The 22,842-nt window shown below is 32.3% G+C and overlaps 1 protein-coding gene and 1 pseudogene across 4 annotated transcripts; both read right to left on the bottom strand.

The window, feature by feature from the left end:
- Window positions 1-724: 724 nt before the first annotated feature.
- Window positions 725-14,474, bottom strand: LOC124918921 (annotated as a pseudogene).
- Window positions 14,475-18,373: 3,899 nt separating this feature from the next.
- LOC124921734 (plant cysteine oxidase 4-like) lies at window positions 18,374-21,951 on the bottom strand. 4 transcript variants are annotated; one of them, XM_047462427.1, is made up of 7 exons: window positions 21,730-21,951; window positions 21,098-21,509; window positions 20,065-20,210; window positions 19,810-19,957; window positions 18,957-19,163; window positions 18,718-18,874; window positions 18,374-18,642 (listed from the first exon to the last, which is right to left on the bottom strand). In XM_047462427.1, exons 2-6 carry the CDS (start codon window positions 21,195-21,197, stop codon window positions 18,753-18,755), a joined length of 723 nt encoding a protein of 240 aa, XP_047318383.1. In that variant the 5' UTR covers window positions 21,198-21,509; window positions 21,730-21,951; the 3' UTR covers window positions 18,374-18,642; window positions 18,718-18,752. The 4 variants fall into 4 exon arrangements, with proteins under 4 accessions (XP_047318383.1, XP_047318382.1, XP_047318385.1 ...); XM_047462426.1 differs by having other exon boundaries at window positions 18,374-18,874; XM_047462429.1 differs by having other exon boundaries at window positions 18,374-18,874; window positions 21,725-21,951.
- Between the last annotated feature and the right edge of the window lie 891 nt (window positions 21,952-22,842).

Raw genomic sequence — 22,842 nt, forward strand, 5'->3', positions numbered from 1 at the left:
TTAATTATGTTTTAAATAATGAAAAAAAAATATATAAAATTTGTAATTACAATCTTAGAATTATAAAATTATGCTTAGATTGATTTTCATTGAAATTCTAATTTCATAGTCTACCAAACATATTTAGATAATTAAATAAGACTCAAAGAGAATATTACAAATATACCTAAAATTATATTTAAAAGGATTGACAACATATTTAGATAATTAAAACTAAAATTTATTTAATAAATTAAAATTAATATATATTTTCTTTTTTCTCTTTTAAAACTAAATTATTCAAATAGATTAAGAAAATATTACAAATATACTTGGAAATTAAAACTGTTGATCATCAAAATCATATCATAAATTTTCATCAATTATTAATCAAAATTATGTAGATGTAGAATTACTAAATGAAATAAAAGTATTCATAAGACCACATTAATTCACAACAGACAAATAAATTTTTGTCAGTTATTCCCTAACAATAATTCATAATCAAATTGAAAGAATATTTTTTTTAACCTAATTAAGCAAGAATTCTTTATGAAAAAATAACATGGTGGGATAATAGCATGAAAATTAATGATTCCTAAAACAGAAATCTTGTAAATATATATTATAACAAACATGTCACAATAACTTTCAAACATTTTCTTTTTTTTAGTTTATCATTTCAAACGATAAATTTTAGTTTATCATTTGAAACGATAAAATCGGGGCGCCATCGTGTAAGAAGAACAATCAAGAAACATCACAACATGCATTTAAAACATTTATAGCCAATTGTCCACTTGTTATTTCCTTTGTTAATTTCAAATCCAAACCCCATGAAATTTTCTTACTAAAAAACAAAGTTCAATTTTGTTTGAGGGCATTTAATGTCAATCCAAACCCCATGAAAAGACAACACTTAAAAACATTTGAGAGGCGGGGTTAACTAGCATCGTGCAACCGAGCTAGAATCTCCTCACAGTTAGGCCGTTCATTTGGTTCTTTCCAGCAATCTGAAATCGAAAATGGGGAATCAAATCAATGAACTCATTAACTTGCGTACTATATTTATCTCCTAACTAATACTTCCGAGACTATTCTGCATAACATACATACCCTATAATACTTGTTACAGAATGTGACAAAATTTTAAAAATATGATATGATTATTATGTAATAAATGTGACAGACCTGCAATTAGCCTGCTCAGGGGACCATCAGGAATCTCCAGACGTGCTCCCTGGTTAGCAACAGCATAGACAACCTACACAATGCAGAGCATAATATTGACAAAACAATCTCTATTTCGAAGCAAATGAATAAAAAAAGACAGAAAAACAAAGCATATGAGACAAATATGTAAAAGAAAAGTAAAGAAGCAGATATCTACATACCCTCTGAGGTGGAACACCAACCCACGGCCTATTTTGAGTGCATAGTTCCCACATTATTACTCCAAGGCTAAAAATGTCGCATTTTTCTGTGAAGGGTTCATTGCGAATAAGTTCGGGTGCCATCCATTCTGGAGTTCCAGCAGGGGAAGAGTGTGGGATGGGGGAGCTGGTCATTATTCTCGATAACCCAAAATCACAAATTTTGACATTCCAGTGCTTATCAACAAGGCAATTTGCACTTTTTAAATCAAGATGAACTATTTTCATCCTATGGATGCACATCAGTCCCCTACCAGAAAAATTAATAGAGTTAGCTCCCACAGAAAGACTAACTCAACAGAAAAATAAACATTAAGAAAAGAGCACCTGCAAATATCCTTCAGCATTTTCAGTCTTCTTCGCCAGCTAACATTCTTTTTCTGCTCACTTAAATGAATCAAGTGATACAGCGAGCCCAATTCCATGTACTCAGTTACCATCGAGAGGTGAGGAGGTGTTATGCATGCACCAAGAAACAAGATAACTGCAAGAAAACCATCAAATATTCTTATGACAACTAAAAAAAATATAACAACGTGCTAAAGGTGTCAAAATCTTAATTAAGTCATGTGCTTTAAGATATTTCAAATAAGATCTTGTATATAGAAACTTATTCAAATAACTCAATTTTTTAAATAAATAAAAAAGTTATTTTTTGTTACATCTTTTATAAATAAAAAGAGGTTGAAAGGGTTACTTGGGTCGAATGGGTTTAGGTTGGATATGTTTGGTTATGGGTGATAACGACCATTAACTTTTGAGCTGAAAACTTAATGATTTGGGAATCTTTTTATAGGCTTAAGACCTTTTCTGGGACAGTACCTTACTTGGATATTATACAGAGTCGGGTCTTAAAATGAATATTCCACTTATAATAATCTCCCGTAACAGATTGGGCAAAGGGGAAATCATTTCTTTTAAAGGATGTAACAATTCATAAGGGGAAATCAAAATTAAACAAAGGAAAATGAAGATAAGTACCGTTTGGATGTCGTAATCGGCTTTCCAGAAGGAAGGAAAATACACACAATCATTAAAAAAATGAGGTGAACGTCAGAATTTATGAAGAAAATAAAAAACAGTAGATGTAGATTCCCTTATGACTTGTCAAGAAAAAGAAAATACCATAGAATGGATATTTCATTGCAGAAGTCTTGCATATTTTCAGCAGTCAGATCTTGTTCCAGAAACACCTTGATGGCAACAGGTGTTCCATTCCACATGCCACGGAATACTTCCCCAAAGAATCCTAGTACGAGTACAGAAAAATGTAAAGCAAGTGACGGGAGAAAATGGAAGATATGCACATTTAAAAAACATCCTTTAACTAATCACCATGAAAAAGTACCTATAAATTATAGAATCATGTTCTTAAAAGATTTATTTAGTGGGATATTCCAAACAGAATGCCAAACAGATGGGTAAACAAAAACTGGATACAAACCAAGTCAATTTTTCGTGGAATTCAAGAAATGGTCAAAGACAATCATTTACTACAGGACTTTCACCATCAACAGTCATGTTACCAAATAAACCAGGTGTAATTTATCAGTGTACATAAGTAGACAAATAAAGTGAGACTAACGCATGATTATTGCACTAGTGCTAAAACAAAATATAAAACAGACCTCAAACTTCAATCGTGCGGATTGTGGACAAGTTACCTGCCTGAGAAATCTTAGCTTCTATCAAGCCTAAGCACTAAATTTTAAGACTAGTTTTTCCCTGGAAGAGGCTAGCACTATGAAGACATGGGTCTTACTATGTGGAATGTAGGAGCACTTTTCAAACTTCAACCATCACCAATAATGCAACAAAGTAGGCTGCCAACAGTTGTATAAAATAAAGAAAGATAGCCTAAAGTTTCCATTACATCTCACAAAATTTTCTTTGATATGATAAAAAAACTAAAGCAGGGCAACTTGGAATGATACCAAAAAAAATTTATACCAGGGGATAAGAGGCTAGCACAACATCCACCACCATGACCCCCCATTTCAATTAATGTGATTTTAGTGAAAATCAGATCTCTAAAGTCCAAACTTTTTCCACTTGAACTACCTTAGGTGGGTTTAGAATGATGCACTTACTGACTATGTACAACACTATTCCAGCTCCATGATGAGCATAAATAAACACTAATATACCTCATGCATCCAATTCTTTTCGAGCAATAAGAAGATATGATGTCAAAGCCTTACCAATGCCCACGCGAGTTCCAACAGATAGTTCTTTGTAATCAATATTCCATTCTTGAAAAGGTAAAAGGGGATTATTCTGGAACATGGGTAACTCCAGTATTCTATTCCAAACTGAGACTGCTTCATCACTTGGATTGAACCTTGAAATATCCCTTTCAGTAGGAGTCTGGCTCTCATATTCATGAGGTGATGAAGGCAGTGATATTGCTTTTTGAGGAATTTGCTCCCTAGGATAGGCATTGAAAGGAGACCTACCACCAGATATATCATCATGGCCGAATTCTGGTACCTGAAACGAAAATAGAATAGAGAATGATAACTGAGATTCTAATTCAAAATTGCAACTGCTCAACAACTTCAAGAATTATTGCATTCAACCAACATGAAACCATAACCTCTACAATAACTAGGATCATTTTATGCAAAGAAGTGGATTCTGAAAATGATGGTTAATTAATGTTGCTAAATACAAGTTTGGAATAACAAGTGAACAAGTTTATGGGAGGTGATTCTGTGTACCAGCCACTAAAATTCAATGAACATTTATAGTATTGCGGTTGGAAGCAAACAAAATAACGCTGCTTACATTCTTTTCTTGACCTAGAGCACTGTTTTTGTCATCTGAGGAATGAGAATAGGAACTGTCAGCACCCTGTTCTCTCAAAAGACGATTTTGCTTCAAAGTTCCATTCATTGACCGCACAGCCCTACATATATCCAAAAAAAATATAGCTTATCTAAGAACTGACTCAATACAGTTATAGTAAGGTGGAACAACAATATAAGTAAGAACCTACATACATCTGCTATTCGTCAAACTGAGATGTATACCTTCATGGATTACATTTTCATATCTTTCAAAGTGAAGAGTTCAAATAGTTATCTTCTATACTTTCATAATAGTTATTTCAAAGACTATCTCGTATCTAGTCTAGAATATTTAACTATTTATATACACTTAGTTTTTCACAGGCAATAAGGAGACACCAGTGATGAGAACATAATGGATAAATTATATACCACTACTACATTTTCTTATTGGACTAACTAGACTTGCTATCTTACTACATTTTTTACGAGTTTCAATTCACCCGAACATGGAACTGAAAATGTCATGTCTTGGGTACCATGGCCCACTTATACTTGATGTCAAATGGAAAGGTATAGCAATTGCACCACCAAGGACAATGAAGAAAAGACATCTCAAGTAGACACTGTTGCAGCCAACACCCGTAATCATAAACCCCAGGGGCCAAAACCTTTAATTTTCAAATGTCAGGCACCATAATCTTTCTTAGTACACAACAGCCCTGTGCAATTCATTACTAGTCCAACTCTTGAGTCCCGAGTCCCGATAACACTGTTCAAATCAAGATTGGCCTCGTAACATGTTGCTCTGTTCCCAGTTTGCTATAATACGCCATATTATCAAGTCTAGGTTCCACAGCCAACAGATAAAAAGAGAGAGACATCTGAGAGTTTTCAATGTGTGATACTATACTAAATGCTTTGAAACATGGTTTGTTCAGATTATGTGCAGAAAGTAAATTAATCAAATGATCGAAACAGTCCTTTATATACAGAGTGCATGATTTAAACTATGCTCTGCAATTCACACCAGTGAAGAGGTTCACAGGTAGTTCCACAGCAGAGTGGTTTCAAATTGTTTCAGGCAAGCACATATATGATTTAAGATGTCAAGAGAAATCATGCAGCTAATATAATAGGATTATCAAGGTGTCAAAAGTATAATGTTCCACAAGCTGTTAGGAGGTTGATTGCATCACTTTTTCAGCAGATAATTAAGATCTTAACAATAGGGGTAATTTTCACCATGCACACTTCCCTTCAGGATAGTGTTGAAACATTTTGCATACACAAGGACATGCAGTCACAAGATTGACAAGAGAGACATATTATTTAACAAATCCAGAGTTGAATACTTTACCATTTAGGGAAGTCGATGCACCACTACATTAAAACCAAAAGTACAAGATCAAGACAAGTATTAGCCTTCTAGATTGGATTGGAGAGACTAATTTTGTACTCGTGAGGACATGCAATCACAAGATCGACAAGAGAGGTTATTTTACAAAAATCCAGAATTGAATACTTTACCATTTAGGGAAGTGAATGTGGCAATACAATAAAACCAACCTGAAAACTACAGTGCTGTTCTTACACAGTACATCACAATTCTTTCATGCATCTAGGTAGGGGTTAATGGAAGCCCATATCTACACAAAATGTAGTATATGAAATAAAAGAAGGGGAGAATGGAGGCAAGTCTAATCAGATCTAATGTTCTGGCCAACGGGCCAAATCCCATAATCCAGCTACAAAAGGAAACCTTGTTGGCTGGAAGAAGCAAAGTTGTTTAGGTTAACTTTGTTGAGATGAATCTAGGCTAGTTGCATGCAACAACCCTTACATGTCTTGGACTTGGTAAGATATGGATTTACCACAGCAAGGCATAGATTACCTAAGTGCGATATAAAAAGGAATGCAAAATGAAATCAATGCAGATAACAGGAAACAGAGAGGGGTGGTGGGGATTCGGGATTGACCAGCAATTATACAACTGAATTGACCTAGATCATTAACAAAAACTGAACACTTCATATGCAGAGTAGTTTTAATTACTATTTCCCTTAGGTAAGTTGTCACTTCAGATCATCAATGCAGTTGGCTGCGTAACCCTAGACAGAAATGCTGAAGATGATATGGGAGCATCTACCGGAAGAGGATTTCATACCAATTTTCTTCTTTAACGCCAACGCAATCGCCGCCATCTTCTCTCATCCTAGCGCCACCAGTACCTCCTGGTTGCATGTTTCAGAGGACCTCTATCTCCTTCAGAAACCCAGCCCCAACAACTCTGTTTTTCACTCTCTCACGCAAACAGACAAGGTGATAGTGATGCTTTGCATGAACCATCTGCCTAATTTATTGTACACAGGTATAAATAAATGACTAAATTTGCACATTTAACCAACTACTTTTTACCATTATAAAGTGCTGAATTTTTTTCCTATTCCTCTCTTATTTCCAGGTGGCAACAAAATTAATGATTTTGTTTACAATTCAAAAAGTCTTAATGTAATAGGAATTAATACAATCACTTTCTTAGATTGCGACTAGGGTTCTTCTGCACAATGTTAGGTTTTACTCATAAATTTATGGATATGAATATCTTACCTTAGATGACCTCTCCTATGCCAATAGCCATTCGAACCAAAAATCACTAGACTAATTAAATAAGATAAGTTTGAAAAAGATATCTCAAGTTTTCTCAGAATTCATAAATGGAGTTTGCTTGTAGTGCTCCTTAATTCCATTCATCCAAACATTCAAACAAAAATCTTCAAATACAATTTAACATGTTAGGACAGGAAGGTTATCACCATTGTTGTACAAGTTTGGAGATTCAACTGCACCATTGTTGTGATGTAGTTAATTAGAAGCATGCAAAGTGAGCATGATACTATAGACATTCACCTGACAATATCATCGCCTATTTGGGGAGTCATGCTAATGCTTCTTCTTCTGAATCTACGAGCTTCAGATGTCAAGGCACTTCCTGACCTATAAGAAAATATAATTTAATTCTTTAGCATAGAAGCTTACTCAGAGATTAAAAAAAGAAAGAGGGAACCATTCTGAAGTGTGGGTCATGCATTGAACCCAACTGATAAGGCGAGATGGCACTAAATACCTTAGGGAGTAAAATTAAGAATCTTTAATTGAAAGCTAGTCAAATCTTTTGTAATAAAAAGTCAATATTAGCTAACCATATGATGTTATCTAACACCAAAGTAAAGTAGCTTGAGTAAAATTTATGAGTAAATCTTTGATTTACAAGGAAAGTGGGCTACACAATGACTGAAAATGGCAGTATATAAATTGCGATCACTTCATCGTTTAACCAATAGCACTTAGATATTCCACAGTTCAGCATCCAGATAAGTATCCTTAAACATTTGCTGTAAACCCTTGAGAACTACCTCGATTACATACAGACAACCACAGGCAGAAAGAGTAAAACAACTAGAAAAAAAAAATGAGCCTCAGAATAACATAGTTTACAATAAGAGTAAAAATTAAAATTCTACTAAATGAGCAAGAACAAGTGAGATTGAAAGTTTCAATTGTAGAACTACAATGAGGAGATAAGCACCTTGAGGTACCCATATCATCTGTGTGATTTCTGGATGATTTCCTATCACCACTAAGTATGGATCTCCCGCGTGCTTGAATTAAGGGATGCTCTGGACTGGAAAAAGTGGAGCACTTCAAACCACATGTTAACAGGTTACAGTAATATTTTTTATAATAGTACCACTTTACCAATCAATGGTAGAAAATGTAAAATATGATGTTTACAGCATTCTATGCACACCACTGAAAATATCACTCGCCAAGGATCATATAATATTTTGATGTATCCATATACTTTTTGATTTATAAATTCAGAATGCATATTCCCTAAAGGGTGAACACAAAGGAATATATACCAAAGGAAAAATCATCAGTCTATTGGAATAAAACATAAGAGGACTTACAATAACACAACAAACATCAATATTATCAAGACAATCCATATTTTGAGTTTATTGAATATTAAATCATGTAATTGTAATTTTGCATAGCATCATATGATTACACGTTTAGCATTTAGCAGCTTCCAGAGTTATTACATAAGGAAACATTATAAACCAATCATAATATATGCATGGAAAAAAATCAGTGGGACAATTGGAAAAAAAGAAAGAAAGAAGAGAGATGTATATAGAACTGAGCCGCATCTGCATCCAGTTCAAACTTGCATTTTATTTTCGAGATTGCATCATCTAACTAGGATGAACTATAAACTCATAATCTTCTAGATTTGAATGATATTACAAGGGCAAAAAGAATGAGCATGAATCAAAACCTACAAGGATGGCATAACTTCAATACTTAAGCATGAAATTCATTCTCATGAAAACATCTCTTATGGTCCAAGCGAAAAGAAAAGAAACAACCCCTTTGATGTTGACATCATCTTTCAAATTAATTAGAATGAGCTGCGCCTAATCTCACCAACCTGGAGCTTGCAGTCCGTGCTTGAGAAATATCCCTTCGCCGGCTCCTACGCCAAAAAGTAGTTGCTACATCGGGTTCACTGTGTGATGAACTGGGATGGACAAAGAGAAGAATCAATCAGAACAAGCTCGCAAAAGGTTAATCTAACATACATATGCATGATGAGCGAGGGAGAGAAATGACAGAAAGAAACAACAAGAGCCATTAAATAAACCAGGTGTATTTGATATTTGATCACATTTGGTTGGAATGCATTTCAGTTGGATACATATCTAGCAAATATTTCATTTGACAAATGGTCATGTGCTGAAAAAATGCTCCAATCATATATGAGTTGATCATCCCCCTCAATTTCCAATTGTTGTCCCACACACTTTTATACCAAATGGCATTGAACATGTTTGCAAGATTATGGATCATACATCTGTCCACCAATCTATTGCCAAATGAGACCATGATCCCAACCAACTATACTTTTATACCAAATAAAATGTATCGTGAGACCCATCCACATATATAAATTCACTAAAAATGCTATTATCAAATTGGCTTTTTACCTCAATTTTCTACCAACTGAAGGCGATGATGGCAACATCATATTCCCTAATGAAGGTCCTGCTGGGTTCATGGATGCTTCTAACCTCCGTTGTTGGAGAAAGCTATCATCCTTCTCAGCACTATGCCACATGAATCATTAAAATTAATGACATTAAATTACCAAGACCGGTTAAGTTTATATGTAGATAAAGAAATGAAGATATTTTTCTAAGCATAGAAATGATAGGGATTAAAAATCTAAATGATGATGCATTAGCTTAAGCAATCAAATCTTCTAACCTGTCCAGATCAACTTTCTCTGAAAATCCATATAAAGGACTGTTTGGCTCCAGTGGTGAATCACATGAATCATTTTCTGCAGAATCACTCTCCCCTGCTGCAGAGATATGAGTAAAAAATATTGCCTTTCTCGAACGGGGTATCAGTTGACCAGGAAAACGCATAAGGTCAACCAAAAGCTCCACTGAATTCAATAATACTGTTACAGACATGTGCTCATAGGAGTCGATACATTCGGAGTCCCCTTCAGCAGGTAAACCCTGATATGTCAATGGAAACAAAATTTTGAACAACAATATTATAAATATATTATCATGCAAAATGGAAACATATCTCAAGCTCCCAGAGAATGTCACAGCAACCTCTATGTAATTCAAAACTAAGTTAATGAATTGTTATAGTCCAACAGGGACAAGGAAAATTCCTCTAAAACACAAATTAAAAAGAGAAACTTGCACAAGCTAAGTTCATTTCCTTTCCTCTTTTTATTTGTCAAGTTATAACCAAGTAAGAGCATGCTTACTCTAGACGGAAAGGCTTACCATCACAAGTTTACTTTGAAGGCCTACAGTATCTGCTAGTACTTTAAATAATATTGCCCGAGGGCGGCAAGAACCGTGCTTTATTTGCCCCAGTAGCTGGACACCTTGGTTTTCTGTTAAAACTGCGTTACCCATACCCATAGGCTTTGGCTCCAAGTTTGCCCGCTTATAAAAATCAGACACCTGTTAAAAATACATAGCTAATCAACCAGGAAGATATTTCTGAAACCAGATTATCTCATTTTATGTTACATTTATAGACAGCAAGGGATTTTGTGCCCCAGTCCTACAGGGATGAAAGAGAAACATAGACTGTACGTGTTTATCAAAGGCAATGAGAAATGTAGAAGAGCGTACATATGCCGTAATTTTACCCCATCAAGTAGACTACCATACCAGGCAATGGCATGCAAATCATCATCAATAAGAAAACTATCAAAACTGAGTTAGGCAACAATAGAAAAAGATTTGTAAAACAGGACTTCAGTAATAGAAAATAAAACCGGGTATAGGTGCTTCGTTATCTGGTTGAAAACTTGGGGAATATAGCAGGGGTTGTAGGTTATTATACCAAACAAATATCAAGCAGCAAGAAACAAGTCGGATAGAATGAGAAGGGAGATGTTTTTCATCTTGGATTTGTTTGTGGTGATAATGGATAAATCCAGGGTTGCAGCTAACAGAAAGAAAAGAAGAATTGTTGAACTGTGAGTATTTTACAATGGTAAAACACAGAGAAGGTAGTTGGCAGTTATGTGTTTTCCCAACAAAAGTTCATTTATGTTCATCTAGGAATTTCTTCCATTGTTTACTCTTCTAATATTGCCTATAAATTGTAGCATCCTTGTATTAGTTAACTATTCCAATTATTTTAAAAAAAAAATGTCAACTTTTATTAAAAAGAGTGCAAAATAAGTTCAAACGTTACAAAGGTGAAGGAAAAAAACAAAACATGAAATAAGAAAATAACGTAAGAATTTTAAATGCCAATAAGATCGAAAAATTATCATCCCGTACAAGCCCCCCTTTTTCGAATTGAAGCGAACGCGTGTAACATGAATCTTTTGAGACGATCGTACCCATAACTTTTCCCTTCAAAGACTCTTCTATTTAAACTATTCCAAATATATGAAATACCGTTTCTACGTGCTACATGTCTTAGAATATCTTGTTCAGGTAGTTTGGGTTGAACTTGTAACCCAACGCAACATTTGTACCTCCAACCCGAACTGCCTCACCCGAATTACTAAATTCCGGGTTTGGTTGGGTTTATCTGATTTTTGCTCAACTCTGTGCTTAGGGTTTAGGGCTTAGGGGGCGAACACGAACTAAGAGTGGAACCTAGACTTTGTTTGAAAAAATAAAAACTAAGAGTGAAGACTTATACTCTGTTAGGAAAGATGAATAAAAGATTGTTCAGCCAACCAAATTACTAAATTTGGGTTTGGGTTTGGGTTGGGTTTACCCAATTGTTGTTCACCCCTACATTTGCGTACTGGTTATCTATAAATACCTAGCCCTATTTTATAGCCACAAGAAAAAATATTAATTGACTTAATACATTTGAAAATACAATAAGATTATGGGTAACTTACCAGTACAGCGATCTTTTTTATCATTGTGGCGGGATTTGAGTTTAAACCTTTTACCAGAGCTACAATAAGTTGCTTGAGCATAAAAAGCTTTTTATCTTTCTCTGAATCTACTAGAATGATATCAGCTTTGAATCCCTCAAACTCCAAATCATAAAGTTGATCTAGGGTAGGAATATCATCAAAAAGTTCCTTAAGTCCTTTTTCCTATATACAAAATATTATATCAGTAAATGGATTAATTGACAATACATGCATTATATATACAGATATAAAGTAACATGGTTGTGCAGAAAAAAAAAGGAAGACAATATCCACATAAGTGATGATGACAAATGAAGAGAGGAATGTGAAACTCAGAGTTAAATAAAAGCAAAACAAAAAATACAGAAGCGACAGAAAAACTCATAATTAGTACATTATATAATCCATAAAGTGGAAGAGATACAAGGTAATAAAAATTATACGTGGCAGGGTTATTATGGACAGAAAGAATATAGTAGCAAAGTACCAGCAGTCAGTCCATATTCGATTTTTTCATCAGGTTAAAAAAATTATCAAGAATGCATGTGTATTGGGTAACTAGTTTCCAAAACATCTTTTTTTCTGTACCAAAGTACACTACAGTTTAACTTTCTCCATTATAAATTTTCCAATATAACAAAAATTCCATCAACTCCAGGCTTCTTTGCTAGAGATGCAATAATAACAACCTAATGTACATACTAACACAAAAGAGAAAGCTCACTGGGATGACCGAGTAGAATCCATTGGGAATTTGTTCAGCAAGCATTCCAGTGCTCCAGAGAATTTGTGAGGCTGTCATGTATGACGTCCTGTTATGATCACTATAATAATCTGCTTCTGTATGTCTCGTAGTATCTCTTTGAGAATCCATAGAAATAGATCCAAAATTTTCCATGAGATCTGAAGGATGCAACATGGCATTTGCAGGGCCCTCTTTCTTTTTCCCTTGAATCATCACTTGTCTCCTCTATGTCCATAAGCAATTGAATGCCAAACCATTCTATACACTTATTTGTCTATACGGATGTTAACTTCAGAATTTTTCAGCACTGAGGCCAATTAGTCCATATATTTTCACATTTCCAATTCCATTAAGCTGGAGGCCATGTGACCTGTCAACATGCATGAAAGCTCAAAACCACCATATATAAACTTACAGTTACACATATGTAAATAATTTTATGGATACAATTTAAGGTGTAACAGAGCTCGTCTATACGAATACATGTTCTTCATCCTTCTCAGGAATGTTGTAAACCACATATTTCAACTGCTTGTTGACTCCCATATCAAGGGTAGTTAACATACTGATTACAGCACAAACATATGGAAATGCTCTCTAATAGAATATGTTATCTGAAACTCTGAATAGCGATCAAAGAGGAAAATATATTTGCTCCATCAGGTCAATATATAAGCCCTCATTTGGAAACGCATACAAGATTGTGAGACAAGAAGAATATTGCCAGAGTAAAGTCACTTTTATTTTGTGTTTTGTCAAATATACTTTAAAGAGTGAAACACGCCACGTAAGGGTCAAACCCACAACCTCCACTCCAAGAAGCAGATACTCTAACTATTGAGCTACACTACATTGGCAATCAAACAATAGAATGAAGTGGTAACAATAACAACAACAATAATAATGATGAAGACGACAACAAATATAGTAGTAGTAGTAGTAGTAAATAATGATGGTGATGATATTAACTGATTATAGTAATAACAATAAATTGTATAATGATGGATGTAATCATAGTAATAACAATAATTATAGTACCAGAGGTAACAATAATAACAGTGTTATGAAATAAATGAACAAAATGGATGTAATGATAAAAATAGTAATAATAATAAAAATTATTTTGCCTGTTTAATTAATTAATTAATCGTTTTTTCCTTTCCTATTCAAACATAATCACGAGGGCTTCAATTGGTATATAAACTCGAGTACGGCGGTTTGATTTTGGGCAGTTGTGAACCTCGCGGCCTCCTGGAAGCGAAGACCAAAGGGTCAGCTGCCACAACGAAAGGAGGTTAGGAGATTGAAGTAAAATCTTTCCAAGGATTTTGACAGGGAGGAAAAGAGGCACTGTTAAGACCTCAACTAGGTCTGAAAACAATGGGAAAAACACAGATAAATAAACATATACACATCAAAGAATACGTCAATTTTCTCTAGTATAATGTTCTTGCATTCCTCTCCATATGTCATCCACCCTTACTGTTTCTTTTGCTCAGTCATTTTTGTATTACAGTTGCATTTCATGACTATCTACTAATACAAACTTCAAATTTTGCAACATGTATTCCTTTCAAACAAACAATCTTACTCCATGCTAAAACTTTCTAATAGTTCTTATATCGATGCATTTTATACTCAATACTCTACTAAAACAAGGTCTAAGATCGTTGAAATGAAATCCGAAATATAAACAAATTGTCGCAGCGATCTAGATAGCTTCACCGCAGCTAAAACTGACTCATAACTTCAAGAATGTCCGTAGAAACTGATACTATAGATAATAATAACTATAATACAGTAAAAATACTACGAATAGGAAGCTGATCATGAAATGAAGCAGAAAATGAAGTTACCTCCAGCGGATTCCAAGAGTTGAATGCTAGTCCTTCGAACGAAAGGAATCAATGTTTGAATCCTAACTTACCGGCGCAGGTTCATAAGAGAGTGAATTCAGAGAGAGCGCCGAGGTTTGATAGTCGGTGAGGGTGTAGAATAGATAGAAGATTCGAGGAATTTTGCCTTTGTTTGCTTCTTAATACCCCAAGCTGTAGGGAGTGTGTGCTTTCCTTCAAATTCAATCCTTGGGTTTTTATGCTTCCCTTACTGTTAGTTTAAGGGCTCATTTTTTCTTTTCCTTATTTTTTAATTAACTAAAACTATCATTACTTAAGTCGTATCTGTGTACAAGCTTATCTAGTCGCTGGGTCAGATAGCTCAAAATATTTTGTACCTAAATGACAATAATAAAGTTATTAACAATTTTTTATTATTCTAGTTCGGACATGTTTTATGAAAAAGTTTTATCAGGATAAATTTCCGTTATTGACAGTGGAATTAGTGACGGTAAAATAGGTATATTTGGTTAATTTGCATGATATTTTTATCCTTCTAGCCCGGGTAGATTTTATAAAATAAATTTAACTTGGGTAGATTTTAAATCATATATTCACCCTTGCCGTCATATCTTTAGCTTCAACTCAAAGCGCTTTCAGTTAGAATCGAACTCGTACTATTTTTTGTTTATTAAACCGATTTTTACTACTAGTCTACATTGGTGGGTTTTATTTTCTAATTATTTTAATAAAATGAAAATAAACTTTTTTATTATTTTTTTTATATATCGATTAAAATGTAATAAGTTTGAAGGTAAATTAATTAGGAAAAAAATACATAAAATAAATAATAATAATAATAATAATACTTGCGCATAAATGTAAAACCACCTGTAATAGTTGTCAAATTAAGAAAATTTAAGTAGGCAATAATCTACAGTTTTATTAAGTAATTTATATTTCCATGTAATTGTCATAATTTAAAGATGTTTAATCATTTTCAAATTTCAATTCTTATTATGAGTGATTGAGTCATAATATTATAAATTAATAAATTGGAATCATAATGTTCAAAGAAAATAGTGTAGCATTTTAATTAAAGTTGATCATTCGAACTAACTGTTCCACCGTTATATTTACATAATTTGGAATAAAAAATATTTAATTTACCAATTATAGAGTTTTGTTTGAGTATGACCGATATAGTAAGATCAAATATAATGTTTATTCAAATAATCAAACCATTTTGACCATTTTGATTTGCACTTGTAATATATTAATATGATTTATGATTATGTTTAACTGATCAATTTATAAAATATAACAACTTAATTTTATGTTTTTGTTTAATAAGAAAAAATATTTTAAATTATTATTATATTGATATTTTTCACTTAATTTTATTTAATTAGTTGATTTAAATTAGTTTAATAGATGTTAGAATATAAATTATTTTATGTAAATGGTCAAATATAAAAATAACTGTAATCCGATCAAGAATGCCAATTTTACACACCAAGTTGTAAGAAGGTGTCAAATTTACTTATTAAGTATCAAAATTCCATTTATATGTATGAACTTGTCAAAAAGTGTCAAATATATTTAAAATAACAGAAATATTAAACGGTGTTAAAATTTTTGCCACATGTAATATCTACATATTTTTTATTTTTTTAAATTGACATTACTTTAATTACTTTTTATTCAAACAAAACATTAAAATCTTTTCTTATTTATTTTATCTTTCTTTACCCTCACAACTTACCATTTTCTTTAAATATTTCACTCTTCATTTCTTCATCTATGAGTAATTTTATTATTAATTGTATTACCTTGATTCGACATTGTCCGCTAATGGCGACAATGATTTAGGGTTCGACTAATGAAGATTTTGGTCACAACGTCTATGATTTAGAATCGGCCAACAAAAACTTCCACCAATGATGATGACTATTTAAAGTTCAGTTAGGGAGCATTTGGAGGTTAGAAGAGGTAAAAATCCAAAAGAACTTGAGTTAATCAAAGAGAGAAAAATTAGAAAAAAATGGAGAGTTGTGGAGGGATGAGAGAGAAAGTAAAAATAAGTTTTGTTTAAATGGAAAAATAATTAAAATAATGTCAATTTAAAAAAATAAAAAATAGGTGGATATTACATGTGGCATTAACATTTCTGTTATTTTAAATATATTTGACACTTTTTGACAAGTTCATACATATAAATGAAATTTTGATACTTAATAAGTAAATTTGACACCTTCTTACAACTTGGTGTGTAAAATTGACATTCTTCCCAATATATGATATATTCAATCTATGGACGTAGAATTTTAATTAAGTATATAACCGACTTAACCAAACCAATCGACAATCTCCCAAAGTTATACTTATAATCACACAAAAAAAAAAAAAAACTAAAGTTAAAATTATAAATAAAACATGGTTGGTACACATTATTTTGTAAATCTGTATAAAAATATTTTATAAAATGGGAACTAAATCGTAGTGTATACTTTTTATTTGGTATATAATTAATAATTTAAATTATTTTTTAATCATAATTATTTAATAGATTATTATGTTTGTTTGTACAAATATAATAACTAGTTATATATATTTTTTAATAATGATTGAGATAATAAACTTAATAGTGTATGTCCCTGTCATCATCTTTTAGCAAAATATATAATAGAAGTCCTTGTCAACATCTTTAGCAAAATATTTAATATATAGAGACTGATATTTTGTTATAGCTAAATTAAAATCACATAAAAAAACATTAAAGTTAAAATTATAAAATATTTAGTATAAATTATTTAATGAATTGTGATTAAAATACTTTTTCTTTTTTCTTTTTAAGTCAACGCAATAAAGTATAAACGAGAGTTATTTTTACATAACGACAAAATCAATAAAAACATACGAATGTTCACTCAAAATACTTTATAATTTTTTAAATGGTGACATAGTGTAAGTTTTTGTTTAGTATAAAATTAGTTATCTAAATTGTTTTTTAATTATGATTAATAGTATTTTATAGATTATTATGTGAGTTTTTTTCTTCTATAACATAATAAAGTTATATATTTTTTCTAAATAAGGATTTAGATAATAAAAAGTCATTAAAAGTTAGGACAATGGTTATTTTCTCTAATTTTAGAGCTCTAACTTTTACAAAATTCCTTTGATCATATATATGGAAATTTTGGACCAACAATGACTTTCCATTTAAGGTCTGATTGTCAAGTTTATTTAACTGGAATTTCTCATTATTTAATTTTATGTTTATTATTATTTTTAAAATTAATTTTATATTCTCTTAAATAATTTTTTAGTATTATATTTTAAATAAAATATAGATTTTACAAATTTATAAATATTTAACAATAATAACTAAACTATCTATTTAAATGCTATATAATAAAAAATGAATATGGATAGTTTATTGAAAAAGAAAAGATGAATAGTTCATGAAACCGCTAATCCAAGGACGAATCTATGTAGGGGCTCGGGTGGGCTGAAGTTCACTCCGAAAAAGAATAAAAAAAAATATTTTTTTTATGGTAGAAATTTGACATTACCCTTAATTTCTTAAAAAATTTTAATATAATTTATTGTTTTTTATCTAATTATTAAAAAAATGGTAAAACTTTACTTTTATATACTTATTTTTTTCAAAAATTTATCGTTAAATTCTGGATCCGTCCCCGATCGAATCTCAATTGTTTGGTTTATCAATTTAGTGATGGTCAATATTCAATACCACTGATTGTGATCATTAAAAAAATTATACATAATTTGGTTACATATGAACTAAAATATCCATAATATAGTTCATATTTGTTTTACAATGAAAAAATATAATATAAATAATTTTGTAAAAACAAACCGAACCGCTTAAACCCTTAGTTTGTAAGTGTTTCTATCTTATAAGATGCAATAACTCTGTATCTCAAATTTAAAACTAAATTACTCAAACACATTGACATTGTATGCCAGTAATTTAGAATGAGATAATGGGAAAGGATGATAAATGAAGACAAAGAAAACAAAATGGTTCAAATTAAGAGGAAAGTGATTCTCACAACAGATCTAATACACCCTAAGTGATTCATATTGAAAATAATAAGTCTTTAAAGACAAGCTAGAAAATAATTAGTAGCAAAATCAACTGCTGCTGCTACTACAACTTGGCAAATAAGCTAAAGCTTCATTGCAAGAATAGTAGTAAATACATATATCTATATACAAAAGTCTGATTGACTAATTAGGCAAGAATCATCTCAATGTGCAAATATATATAAATATTTTCCCACAACTCTCTTGAATCCTTAACCAAGTTCTTCAACTCCATCATGTATTGTGCCAAATTCTGCAGTTTTTCCATTCAATCATCATGCATATATAACAAACACTGTCAACCCTATCACCAAGCAACAAAACATACCTCAAAAAATTTAGAGAAAAAAAGAGAAAGATGTCTCAAGTTTTTATAACGCGGCCTTTGTACAGCCCTCTACGAATCACGAAATCATCGGGAGGTTGGAATTCTTCTAACCAAGTCACCTCAGAGGCCCTGTCACCATCCAGTTCGAGATTACCTTCTGCATAACAGCCAACAAGAAAAGAAATAAACAATGTGCATCTATTAAGTTGTCAAAGTATAAACAGTGGAAAATTAATTACCGGGGCAATCTCCTTTGGGAAGCCTACGGTAGTAAGTACAATGCCGTCCATCTTCAGACGAGTAAGGGGGAGAGAGTATGTCAAAGATTGCACATGGTGTTATCGCTTTGAAACAGTGTATATTGCCTCCACTTGTTGGATAAAGGACAGTAGTCCCACAAGGTGCCGACATTTCACAATCTTTAACAAGCTTCGAAGCTCTAGCTCCTAGAAAATTAACGTTCAATATTTTTTAAGCCCAATTTTCAAGGAAGGTTCCACAAGTGAACATGCACGAGTTCTAAGTTCCAAAACAATAATTGTCTTATCTTTTAAACTTAACTTTTATTTCAAATGATGCGAGAACAATAATGATATTTCCTCAATTTTCATAATGGTTTCTCTTTATGAATTGTGGATGCGTTTTCAAATACAGAAATGTTTGAAAACTAAACTTAGTTAGAAATTTATGATAGAGACAAAAACAAGTGTTTCCAAATGAGCATCATGAATCATGATTAAGACACAAGCATGGCCAGTGCCATCACTGAGGTTTGGGATCCCTAAGCAATTTTTTTTAATTTTAATTTTATTTTACTAGATATAAATATAATAGTTGTATATTATCATTAAAAAATAACCTAGTTTAATTGGTAAAATGTTATGTCAACACATATTGTGGCCCAGGTTTCAAACATTGTTAGTGTACTTTTTTAATTTTTGATGCCCGTGGGCGTGGGTGGCCCTAGGCGGCCGCCTAGCTGGCCTTACCCTAGGGTCGACCATGAGCATGAGATATCACATGCACACATTTCAAGTTAATTGCTTATAATGGGCAAAACCAAAAGAATACATATAGTCAGAATTAACAAACCTTTTGCTTCTTCAGAAGGCTCGGGTGTGCTTATCCAATCGAAAGATGTTACATGTAAGGTACCATATACAAGCTTGCTTAACACTGTCATGCCAGGATGGTTATGAAGAGGTATAATAGAGGAAGGTGGCATGCAGAATATTCCCATCTACATGATAACAAACAATCCCCATTAATTTGCTGTACTTTTCAAGCATATAGCAATTCCATGAATCAACAACAGCAACTAATAAGAAACATGAGAGCTAAACTCACAGAAAAGTCTGCACACTCATGTAAGTGCAAGTATTTGATAGGTGGAGTTGACCTCTCAGTCCCATTTCTACCATGGATAGGGCCATTCCATGAGCGGACTAACTGTGCCTCCTGTTCTAGACCAACATCAGATGGCTTGATTTTATCTGCAAAAAAAACATAACTGAAGATCAAACCAATACCCAACAATGAATGCCCGTGCAATCATCATTGTTACTAATTCTAAGTTTTTTGCAAACAATCATATCACAGTTTACCTAGGTCGAGACTAAACTATTACTAATGCTAATTAAATGATTGTAACAATCAACTTGACAAAAATTAGATAGAAGTAGGCTTAAAAATAGAAGTAGGCTTAAAACTGTTACGTATAAAAAAACACACTTCCAAATAGACTACATATGAAAGGGGAGAAGTCCTCTCAGCTCCCGCTTGTCGGACATTTTGATTCACTTAAACCTTCACATAAATAAAATCTACATTGTTCGTATGCCTTGTTTGAAGGACTAGTTTATCAATCCAGTTAAGCAAATGAAATATAGAACAATAAACGTCTCCCAACGATCATTCTGTTGCATCAAAGGCTCTCACAAGTACACACTGTTTTACCCAAATTCTTAAAATGGAGGATTTAGCTACCACTTCTACCTCAAACTTAAACAGGCTACTTATTTCCAACAATAATTCATTTCTTTGATGGCCAGAGTAGTTTACATTTATCTTGATATTGGCACCGAGTTGTCACTTGCTACAACAGTTCTGTAGCTGTTCTATCGAAATGAAGGCAGGTCCAGGTCAAGAAGAAATGACAAAAAGGACAACATAAACTTGTTTCCTAAATGCTAGTTGACAGATAAAAAAGTTCTCATACAACGTGTTTATGTTTCCCTTACGATTGAACTGGGTATGCATTTGGAAAAGACAAAAGTAGGCAAAATTTTCAATCCATGCTGCAATTTCATGTCAAAATAACTGACAGGAGAATTTGGTAAAGAGTTGCATGATAGAGATAGATAGAGATGTCTCTTGATACCTAACAGACTCCGAACCTTTTCAAGACCTTCCTCTGAAACAGGTCCATTTTGAGAAAGTGAGACCTTACAAGCATTATAAAGCTTTTGCACAGCCGGCATAATCAAAAGAGAGAGAAAATTAATGAACTCTGTGGCAACTAGCGAACCAGATAAAGGCAAATACTATCTCTGCAGGAAATTTATTAATCTTGACAAGTGGAAGACGGGGATGTCCTTAGGTACCAATCTGGGAAAGAAGGGTCTTCTTCCTGATTAAAGAAGACCCTTCGATGCTGTCATAGATTCCGTAAAACTAAACCAAGATCGCGATTACGAATCAAGAAGATGCTATCTTCGAAATCCAACCGGGGATAAGATATTAGCATCAAACTAGATCAATCCTTGGGCTAGATTCGTCAGTCGAACCACCACCTGTCAATAAAACAGAAATCGAGTGCAACCCATTAATTAAACTAAAACAACATCATCATCATCGTCCAATAACAGGCTAAAGGAACAATCTTTTACAATTCAATTAAGAACCCTTATCCAGATTAGCCAAATCTCGAAGAACCCACAAACACTATTGAATAAAATCGCCATGGAGAGGAAAAAAGAGGTCGAGATAAGAGATGGGTGAACCGTACCGTACCTTGTTTGTGTGCATAACGCAAGAAGATGCAGTGGGATTAAGAAGAGTCACGGGAGAAGAAAGAGGAAAAGACGAAGCTAACAACAGGTATAATACAAGATACAACGACTGTTGTACGTATTGAAACGACAAGTGAAAGAGTGAAGAAGATGCTCTTTCTTGCTTGTATGATTGATCTTTCGGCTGAAACAAAGCCGTTCAATAGATTGATTCTGAAAACGGTTGATTCATGAATGCAATTTTGGTAGGGTTTATAATTTATATAAATCAACTCCTTTCTACAAATTCTTACCAAAAACAATTAAAAAACATTTAGTCCTCTCTATTTAATTTTAAGACCTTTTTTTTCTAAAAATAATTGAACTTGTACACATTTATAATTTGTGATAGAAGATTTATAAGAAAAAAAATAGTTTAAAAGTTATTCTTTAATTTTTTTTGTAATTTAAATTCCAAAAAAATCAGTTTACTCATGTTGGAAATTGTATTTTATTTAAGTGGGTATTTCTTTAAGACACAAACTTAGAAGAAAAAAATAAATTATTATTTTTTCAACAAAAATCCATAAAAAAGTGTTGGTGTTACATTTATTTTTATTTATAATATGGTTATCTTTTACTCTCATCAGTTATTTGTCATTAGACTAACCAACTCCACTTTTGTATAGGTTGTCTTGTTCTTAGGGCTTTTTTTAATTTAAATTATTTAAATAATTTATTTGACACGTGTTATGAAGAGTTAAGTTATTAAGTAAAAATATTAATATTTAATAAATAAATAATTTTCTTTTTGATAAATTTATTAATTTGATTGATTAAAGTATTAAAGATAGATATGATTCATTATTTTTTTATATATATATTTTTTATCAAAATAGGTGCAAAGTTAGCCAGAACACTTGATGAAAATTGTTTGATTAAAATATATAATTTCACCTGATGATATTTTATTTTATTTTGAAAAAGTAAAAAAAAAAAACAATATAAAAGTAGGAGTGTTTACTTAGGGGAAATTTGATTAAATAACCTCAAAGATGAGGTTATTTGATCTGATGGTGAATTAATAATTTAATTGCGCTCGTGGTCTTTTTATTTTTTTTGGACGAAATTGTCT

The sequence above is a fragment of the Impatiens glandulifera genome, chromosome 1, assembly GCF_907164915.1.
Source record: "Impatiens glandulifera chromosome 1, dImpGla2.1, whole genome shotgun sequence".
Taxonomy (NCBI): Eukaryota; Viridiplantae; Streptophyta; class Magnoliopsida; order Ericales; family Balsaminaceae; genus Impatiens; species Impatiens glandulifera.